The sequence below is a fragment of the Myotis davidii genome, unplaced genomic scaffold (assembly GCF_000327345.1).
Source record: "Myotis davidii unplaced genomic scaffold, ASM32734v1 scaffold1915, whole genome shotgun sequence".
In the NCBI taxonomy this organism is placed as follows: domain Eukaryota; kingdom Metazoa; phylum Chordata; class Mammalia; order Chiroptera; family Vespertilionidae; genus Myotis; species Myotis davidii.
In genome coordinates this window covers 644,607-654,266 of record NW_006286237.1, presented here as the reverse complement: position 1 = coordinate 654,266, position 9,660 = coordinate 644,607, and the positions used below count along the sequence as shown (strand labels likewise).

At 61.4% G+C, this 9,660-nt stretch overlaps 1 protein-coding gene across 1 annotated transcript in view; it reads right to left on the bottom strand.

The window, feature by feature from the left end:
• PPP1R12B (protein phosphatase 1 regulatory subunit 12B) overlaps positions 1–9,660 on the bottom strand; it is a 46,776-nt gene that overhangs the window by 20,220 nt on the left and 16,896 nt on the right. The window contains exons 15-19 of the mRNA XM_015559881.1: positions 3,451–3,541; positions 2,981–3,181; positions 2,526–2,694; positions 2,317–2,429; positions 1,444–1,485 (exon numbers count right to left, since the gene is read on the bottom strand). Coding sequence (XP_015415367.1) covers positions 1,444–1,485; positions 2,317–2,429; positions 2,526–2,694; positions 2,981–3,181; positions 3,451–3,541 — 616 coding nt within the window. The remainder of the gene's footprint in view (positions 1–1,443; positions 1,486–2,316; positions 2,430–2,525; positions 2,695–2,980; positions 3,182–3,450; positions 3,542–9,660) is intronic.

The following is a 9,660-nucleotide window of genomic DNA, read 5'->3' as shown; positions in this document are numbered from 1 at the left end:
AGGAATTTAGGGTCCCTGAGGCTGCCCCACCTTCCCCAAGCTAAGCCCAAATCTGCTCCCTGAGTCTCCAGCTCACAGCCCCACGGACTCCCCCGTCTACACCGTCTGCTCCCTCTGCTCAGCTACTTGGGCCCCCACCTCTCCTCAGGGTGTCGGGCACACTCCTGCCTGTCGCTCTGCCGGCGCCGTCCCAACGACAGCACTGCACCCCTAAATCCACAGCCCACTACCCTCCCTCAGGTCTACGCTCGCACGAGGCTTCCCCAACAAGGCCTGTCCGACCACCTGCTGGTGCTGCCCTGTCCACATGCACCCACCAGAGCAGCCTCCCTCGGAAGCGGAGGTGGCATCGAAGGCGACCCTGTGTAACCTGCTGAGCGGAACGCCAGTGGGAGAGGCGTGAGCCTGGCCGGTCTGCCTCACTGTAGCCCTGCGACACCAAGTGGCCAGGTCCCTGAACCCTAACTTGTTGGGGCCTCGGTTTCCTTCACTGTAATAGGAGGCTCCAGCCCAAGTCACCTCTGAATCCTCCAAAGCCGAGGTGAGTGACTCCACTACTTGGAACTGGTTTTGACGGTCCCTTTAACACAAAGCAAACTGTCCCTCTCCGCTGTGCAGGGCCCGTCCGTGGAGGCACCATCGTCCTTGTCGGCCCCCAGTGCCTCCGAGGGACGGGTCCAGTCACAGGACAGATGCTGCGAGGAGCAGAGGCGGGACAGCCAAGCACAGGCCCAGAGGGGCGGGCAGAGCACGCAGGGCGAGGCCTCCCCTAGCCCGCACAGGTGCACAGCACAGGAGACACGCTCCTCACCGCCAGCGTGTTCTCACAACAGCCTTCCCCACATTAGGATGCAGGCTCACTTCTCTTTAACAGAGCGAGGTAAGGCCATCCGGACACCTGCAGGCTGCACGCCGGATGTGACAGCCACCAGCCGGGCTGCCCACACACCTGTCGGCGGTGTGTCCCGGTCTCACTGGCTCCTGAAGCGACCAATGGGCACAGGCTTTGGCCACACCAGGCACGAGGCAGACTAAGCAAAGTCTCCACCATCTCAGCACCACGCCTCGTGCCCTATAGTGATGCAGGGCAGATCTGCCTCTGTCGCAACCAGGAGCAGAAGCAGCCTCCAGCCAGAGCCCCTCTCCACATCCAAATGCTGGTGACAAACAGACGCAGTGCCAGTGCCGTCTCCACTCCCAGCTAAAGACTCAGAGATGCCCCCAGGGGCGCCATCACGAGAGGGCCGGAGGCAGCCTGCAGCTGCTGCCCATCGCAGGAGGCGGGAAGCGGAGGAGACTGTTCACGGCGTCACAGCACCGACCCTGCCTGCGCCCGAGGACGCCGTCTCTCCCTCGCCCGTGGCCGGCTCTGCGCGGCCTGGCCTCCTGCGTGAGGTGTGCGTGTGAGCAGGCCCAGGGACACCCTCGCTGGCTGTCACTTACCCTCGCTTCCTTCACCTCTTCAGAGCCATCAGCTTCCTCCTCCTGAAAAGGGAAGAGTAGGAAACAAGGTCACCGTCACGGACGCCTTGGGAGCAGGGTCAGCCGCCAATGACCCGACAGGCAGCCTGGGGGACAGACAGCTCGGGGCGTCCTGCTGCCACAGCTGGGAAGAACTCTGAGGCCACAGACTCATCTCCCCTGTCGACAGTCAGCCCACAGTCCCACGGCTGTGAGCATCTCCTGAGAGCACAGTTCTACAGAAGACACTGCCCTTTCTTCCCCACCGAACAGGTCAGCTAATTTCAAAGGAGTTGTTGGGAACCAGGGGTCTCTTAAAACCCCAGTGATGGAGCGGGGGTTGGGGGGGAGAGTGAGAGGGGGGCAACTTAAAGCTCCGGACGGGGTCTGCGGCCAGCAGCACAGTGCGCCTGCCTTTGTGCAATGCCAGACTCAACCTGTTCTGTATTTTTTTCCTTCCTCAACATGTTTTTTTACGATCCCTTCCTTTTTCCTCCAAGAGAGCAAGGCTGAGCCAGAGGGACTGGTTACTTCCCGAGGTGCCATCCCTGCGAGGAGGTCCGGGCGGCACGGCTCTGGGGCGTGGGGAGGACGCCGAGGGCTGGGCTAGCTTCCAGGTTGCAAACAGTGGTTTTCACACATCACCCGTTGTGACTGAGTACCTACTATGTGCCTGGCGCTGCTCCAGGCAATGGGCCCCCAGGAACACCCTCACGAGTCCCACACGAGTTCCCTCTCCTTTCTGTCCCACAGACACTTCCTGCCACCGGCACCCTGGGGCCATGGGTGGGCCTCTGACCTCAGCACGGAGGGTGACCAGGTGCTGGGACAGGTGCCAGCAGACCGTCCACTTACGTCCTTCGTCCAGAAGCTGATGCCCGTGCCCCTCCGCCGCTCCCGGGGCCGCCTCCGCTCCCGGGCGGACAGCCCACCGGCACACGGGTCGTCCACCCCTGCCTCTTCGCTCTCTGGGGGGAGAGAGGTGTGAGCACCAGGACCAGGGTGCGGCCCGAGGACGCTGTCGGGAAACGCCCGGAGGCTGCATTTCCGGGAGCTCTACGCACCGTCTCTGTCCATGTCCTTGGCCCCGGAGCCCTCAGCGTCGGAGGCTGCTGGCCCGCTCGTCCGCAGCAGGTGGGAGCTGGTGTAGAGGGCGGGTCTCGAGGCGGTCGGGGACACGGCGGTGGTGGGCTTGTCCGGCTGAGCTGCACTCCTCAGGCGACGGCACACAGGCTGGGGGCCAGCCACAGGGAGACGTGAGTCCAGCCCCACCAAAGGGCATGCACAGCGGGCTTGCTGGGCTGGGCTTTTCTACACCCAGAGGGTCGCCAGCAGTAGACGCTCAGGAAGTAGCTAAAGCTAGTTGATTGCCGGAAAGGAGATAGTGATGGCCTGGCCAGGGCACAGGCAGCCTGATGTTGGAGAAAACCCCCAACTTTGGAATGAAATAGAAGGACAAGGGCCTCAGGATGAAGCTCCACCCACCCACCAGCACAGGCCTGTGGCCTCACGAGCTCACCTCTTCCTCCTGACCCCGGCCCCAGGGCTGGCGGCCTTCCCCGGTGTCCTTGGCGGGGAGTGTGGACGTCTCGTGCCTCTCGGCGCGGCCCTCCAGTCCTTCGGTACCCAGCTTCTGGCCGGGCTGGTCCTGAGCCTGCCGCTCTGCCCGAGACCTGCTGAAGGTCCTCTCTGCCTCCTGCAGGTCTGTCAGGGTCACTCCCTGGGGAGAGAGGACAGATCAGAGAGGGGCCAGCCTGACCAGGACCCCACATCCCAGCTCCGAACAAGGCCCTCAGCACGGACCATCTCCAGCACACGGACTTAAAAGTCAACCTGAGTGTGCAGAGCCCTGTCCCAGAGGACGGCCGAGCCTTGCTGCTCCTCACTGCCAGGCAGCGGCGCTGCATGGTCAGTGACAGCCCTGCGCTCGCCAGACCCTAGTGGGGGGACCCTTGGGTTGCCAAGGACAGGAAAGGAGGCCACACCCACCTGCGTCGACCTACGCGTCTGCCGGGCCTGCCTGGAGCGCGCTTTCCTCAGAGACTCAGCTTCCTCATCGCGGACGGGCGTCAGGTACGACCTGCGGAGGGATGGACGCAGTGAGGGTCTGCCCAGCCCGTCCAGGAAGGCGACGTGTCCGCACCCTCAAGTGGGTCCCACCTGCAAAGAGCGAAGGCGGGAGCCGGCAGAGGCTGTGGGGACACTAGACACAAAGCAGCACTGAATCGTTGGGACGCGGTCTTTTAGTTTAGGGCCCTCCCCCACGTCCTGTGAGAGACCGCAGCGCCCCCACCGCGATGGCCCGCCCCGCAGCGACGCTGGGCGAGCTGAGAGGAGGGGCTCCTTGTCTGTCTGTGGGGACGTGTGTAAGACTGGGGTCTGTCCTCCTTAACTCAGGTCTGAAAGAGGGGCTCCATTTCTTCACTACACTCAGGCCTATTCACATTTCTGTTTGGTGATCTGACCACAAAATGGGCAGAGGATTAAACAGACCTTTATCCAAAGAAGATGTACAGATGCCCACAGGGACGGTGCTAGAGGCCACTCACCACCAGGGAATGCAAATCAAACCACAGTGAGGTGCCACCTCACGCCTGTCCGAATGGTGTCATCAGTAAACCAACAGCAACAAGTGCTGGCGGGGACGTGGAGAAAAGGGGGCCCTGTGTCTGCTGGTGGGAATGCAGACTGGTGCAGCCACTGTGGAAGAAATACGGACTTTCCTCAAAAAATCAAAAACAGAACTGCCTTTGGACCCTGCAACCCCACTTCTAGGCATTTATCCGAAGGAAACAAAAGCACTAAAGATGGGGCACAGACACAGTGAGACACTGCTCAGCCGTAAGGAAGGAAACCCTGCCGTGTGCTACATGGAGGGACCCGAGGGCGTCGGCCAGTGACACCGTCAGAGAGACGAGTCGTCCACCTCACTGTCATGGAATCTAGACGCCCCAAGCGCAGACACAGAGCAGAGTGTTGGGTGCCAGAGGTCCAGGGTGGTGGCTGCACTGCGGATGGACAGGCGCAGAGGCCAGCAGACCCTAAGCGTCCCCACAGAAGGGGGCGGCTGCCCTGTGTGTGCTGAGGGGGTCACCGCAGCGAGGCCCAGGCACAGGGTTCTGCACAGTCGGCTTGTCCTCCACGGGGGCCGCTCACACCCTCTGCAGCCGCTCCTCCGGGAGACACACTCCGGCAGGCCTGGCACCCGCCGTCCAGCGAGACGGCACTGCCACTCACACACAGCCGATGGGATGGAGAAGCTTGGTTTTACGTTAATTTAAGCCTCGACAGCTCCACACGGCTACGCTCCCACACTTGGCGGCACAGCCCGAGAGCCCACTTATACGACCCCAACCCTGGACCCCTCTCGTCTCCCATGAACCAAGGCAGGCAGCCGGCCAGTGACGCTGAAAGCAGCTGATGCGACTCCTCAGGACACAGCCGCCCTTCCCACCAGGCTCCCGGGCCTCTACCCTGTCACAGGCTGAGGCGGCGGCGCTGGCTCCCACCTGACACTGACAGGGGCAGCCCAGACCAGCTGCCTCCCCCGGACGCCCCCTTCCCTCTGCCTCGACCACAGACGTACCTCCTTGCGCAGGCCTGCATGGCGGCGGGAAGGTCAAAGACGCGCGGGGGTGGACGGCCAGAGAGGTGTGTGGCTGTGGGGAAGAGGCAGCCTCGGCACCCACTCCCTGGGCACCCGATTGCTGGTGTGCTGGCAGCTGCCACCCAGCTGGACGCCAGGCCTGTGAGTGCGAAGCTGCCGCAGAGCGGGGGTGGGGGTGGGGGGCAGGAAGGCAGATCCTGGGCTCAGCAGAGCCAGTGCCGGTAACAGTTCCCAAACACACTGCATGAGATGCTATTTCATCACTGTCCGATCAATACTCCCGTCCGCGGGGAAGGCGGGGCGCGCAGGGAGGAAGATGCAGGACGCAGCTCGGGGAGGAGTCCTAGACACGGTTACACCTGCCCTTGGGCGACCCTCAGGCTGCCCGTCCTCGTGGGCCATGGGGGCAGATCCCGCCTCGCTGGCGACTGAGTGGTGAGGGCGGGTCAGAAAGACCAGCACAGTCAGCATTTCAGGCCGTGCAGGCCACTCAACAGCTCCTACTCGACACAAAACCAAAGGGCGAGGCCCCGCGCCACAGCGCTACGGAGAAAGCCTGCGGACCCTGCTCTGGGCTCAGCAGCACGCCACGGCTCAGGGGACACTGCTCTGTACAGACCGAGTCTGGCGTGTCTGCGACGACCTAGAAAGTACTGTCATCCTGAATTCGTGTCCTTCTGAACGTTTGCGCCATTAAAACACTCCCCCGCAAGTGCCAGAGCCACTGCCACCCACGGCACGGCCTTCGTTGTGCAGATCACTACAGTGAGTCCGGACCAGCATGGCAGACTCCAGCCCCAAAGGCCGGCGAGGGCTGATTAATTTCACACCCACAGGCTGGACCGGCTGGGCCAGCCAACGGCCCTGCACTGATCACTGACCTCAGCCAGGCCAGGTCAGACTCAGCACTGGCGCTGGTCTGTTTTCTTTTAAACAAGAAAGTCCTGGAAATAACCCAATTCTCAAACAGTACGGAGAATAATTAACTAAATGATGAAAGATCCATTACAGAATACTACACAGACATTACAAGACAAAATGAATCCAAAAGATACCCAAGTTGGGGAATAGTAGTATCTTGAACATGTAAAGAACTTACAGCAATTTAAAAAAGAGTGAAAAAACCCAACTGAAAAAAATCAGCAAAGCACAATCAGGAAATTCACAAAATAGGAAACTCCAAAGCCCGTGAATGTAAGAGAAAACGCTTATTTCCATAATAATTGTGAAATGCAAACTAAGACAGGAGGGGAGACTTCGTCTGCCTTGGACTCGCAAACACGGACACTGTCCAGGGTCACGTGCCTGGAAAGACCGGGACTGGCCCCGGGGGCACCTGCTTGCTTCTTGGACAACTTTGAACTTAGGCTGGACCTTGTGCAGCTAAAACTTTTAATGGTAACAAACGATGCTAATGACAGAGCACTGACCAGACAGCGTGAGGCACATGAGACATACGTGTGTCCCAGCGGGTGAGACGCTGCGGCTGTGCCCAGCCTGAGGGAGGGAACCAGGGAAAAGACGGCGGCGCCTCCGGGTGTGAGGAAGGCAAGGCACACGGGGGGCAGGAAGCGCCCGGACCCGGGACCTGTCCTGAACACTCACCTTTGCCGTCAGGTGACACCTGTCCTCTCCCCAGAGCAGCGCTCTGTCCCAGACTCTGCTGTCCCAGGGTCCCTCCCAGCCGGGCCCCTCGCCCCTCCGAGAGGCCTCTGAAACGGCTTGTTATCTTCCCGCCCACACCCAACCCTGGTGACTCACATTCCTGTAATTAGACTCAGTGGCTCTTTCTAAGTCAAGCTTTCCTGGGGTGTAATTTACACACAGCAAACTTGCCCTTTCAGATGAGGAAATGAGGGAAGGAAAATAGTGCCCAGAAGTGGCTGTGGCCACAGCTCCCAGCAGCCACGCTCCAAGCGGCAGAGACAGGGACGGGGGACACTGACCCCTGCGGAGGGAAAGGCCTGTGAAGACGAGGGAGGCCTGGGACCGACACTGAAGGGACACAAACAGGAAGGACAGAGTGAGCTGGAGGAGAAGGTGTCACAGGAAGAAGCGCCCCGCAGGGCGGGACCCTCTGCCCCTGAACCTCACCTGTGGCCGAGCCACAGGCCCACAGGCGCCCCTCTGCTGCCATCTGCTGGACACACGGGCACTGCACACGCGAGACCACGGCCTGCAGCAGCATGCATTCAAGCAGCCTGTGTAGGCTCCGCGGTGGAAGAGACACAATAAAGGAAGCTTCATGTGCATCAGTCACACCTCCAAGAGCAGAGCAGCAACAGCACCCGGGGGCGCCCTGGTGCAGTGGGGCGGATGCAGGGGTCTCATGTGCACAGGACCGTGCTCAGCAGAGGGGTGACAGGCCTTGGCGTGGCCAGAGGGCCCCCGTAACCATGCCCAAGCTTTCTCCCTGGTGCGCAGCTGCAGACACGGGGGGTGGAGGGGTGAGCTCCAGCCTCAGAGCCATGGGCTGGGGTGACCCAGCAGGACTGTGAATTCTGCCTGGAAATTCGTCCTCGGAACACCCAACCCCAGTCAGAGAGCGTCCATCTCACACGCACGGGAAACACTCACCTCCACGCTCCCGTACGTCAGTCCGCGGTAAGCAGACAGCTTGCACCCAGACCCAGCACCGGCCTCTCGCCGACAGCTCCCTGCCGCACCTGGAGCCGGCCTTCCTCCTCCTGCACCAGCGTCTCCGACCTGCCCCGACTACCCAGCAACCTCCTGCCCCAAGCACCTTCATTTACTCAGCACACACATCACGTAACACAGTGGTTCTCAACCTTCTGGCCCTTTAAATACAGCTCCTCATGCTGTGACCCAACCATAAAATTATTTCCGTTGCTACGTCATAACTGTCATGTTGCTACTGTGATGACCGTCATGTAAATATCTGATATGCAGGATGGTCTTAGGCGACCCCTGTGAAAGGGTCGTTCGACCCCCAGGTTGAGAACCGCTGATGTAACATAAAAAGCAGGTAATATAGCCGCCCGTGCACTGCCACCTGACGTTGGGGCCACATGACCGACCCCGTCTCCTCCTACGGAGAAGCACTGAGGCCCTGACCCCCTGGGGCGCTCCAGTCGGGCACACGGTCAGGTTCGTCAGGGGCATTACAGGCTCCGGAGCAGCTCCACACCATTCTGGCTGGCGCCCTGTTCTTGCCCCTTCAGCACTGAGCAGAAACAGTACCTGGATGTCGCGCTCCAAGCAGAGCCCGGCGGCGGCTCGGCTCAGCCCGAGGAGCGAGGCGTCCCGGTCCCTCCCCGGAGCACAGAGGCCACCCTCCTGCCCTCAGGTTTCCTGACAACCAGCTCCTTCCTTGGCTGCACCTGGGCAGGAGCTGCCCGGAGCCCGATCAGCAAACGGGCCACCTGGCTGTCCTTCCCCAGGAGCACGGCCTGCTGACGGGGCTGTCACAGCAACCGCCCTGTGCCACACCGGACACCCGACTGGGAGAGGGCTGAGTGAGGGCACACAACTCCGGTCCCTCCCGGTGCTGCCACACTCACACTCTGAAAAAAGAAGCGCCTTATCAGAAGGAGACTAACCATAGACAGGGCCTGATAAGGACCCTGAGCAGAGGGGTCAGCTGACCGCTGGCTCCCTGAGGTGCTGGGAGCGGGGACAGAGCCAGAAGCTGGAGACACGGGGTCTGGCCTCCCTCGGGGTGTGGGAGTCCTGTGCAGGGGGCACGTGTAAGCCCCCACACCTGAACGCTGGCCGGTGGGAGGCCTTGTAAGCCCCCACGCCTGAACGCTGGCCGGTGGGAGGATGTAGCCCCCCCACGCCTGAACGCTGGCCGGTGGGAAGACCTGTGTGATGAACATGCCGGTGGGAGGCCTTGTAAGCCCCCACGCCTGAACGCTGGCCGGTGGGAGGACCTGTAGCCCCCACGCCTGAACGCTGGCCGGTGGGAGGACCTGTAGCCCCCACGCCTGAACGCTGGCCAGTGGGAGGACCTGTAAGCCCCCACGCCTGAATGCTGGCCGATGGGAAGACCTGTGTGATGAACATACCGTGTTGGGGAAATGAGGTGAGTTCCTGTCTCAATAGTTGTGCTGAGCAACAGAAATCCGGGAAAAGATGACAGACTTTCAGTCAAGACCTTGCACCTCACTGTAGTGACCCAGCTGGCATCACCTTGGCCCTGTCTCCTGGGTCTCGGGCACCAGAGTCACCAACCGCTGTGCTGCGGTCATCGATACACCACGGAGTGCACACTCAGTGGCTTGTTCGGTAAATCCATGGGATGCGATCCTCACACCATCCATTTTCCATCACGTTCTTCACCCCGAGGCACCAGCAGTCACTCCCGCCTCCTGAGTCTGAGGCACTCAGACTCAGGCCCGCAGGACATCTCCACGGACAGAACGTCGTCACTGCAGCCACAGCGCACACAGCGCACAGCTCCCCTCATCCCCTCACCTGACAGTGACTTATTTGGACACTGTGTTCTGTGTGGCCACGTGCAGGCAGGGAGGGCAACCACAGGCCTTCCTGAGGTGCCAGCCGGGAAACGCCCCAAGCACTGGCACCACCGCTGGGCACCGGAGTGCACAGCGACAGGACAGCAGAGCCGG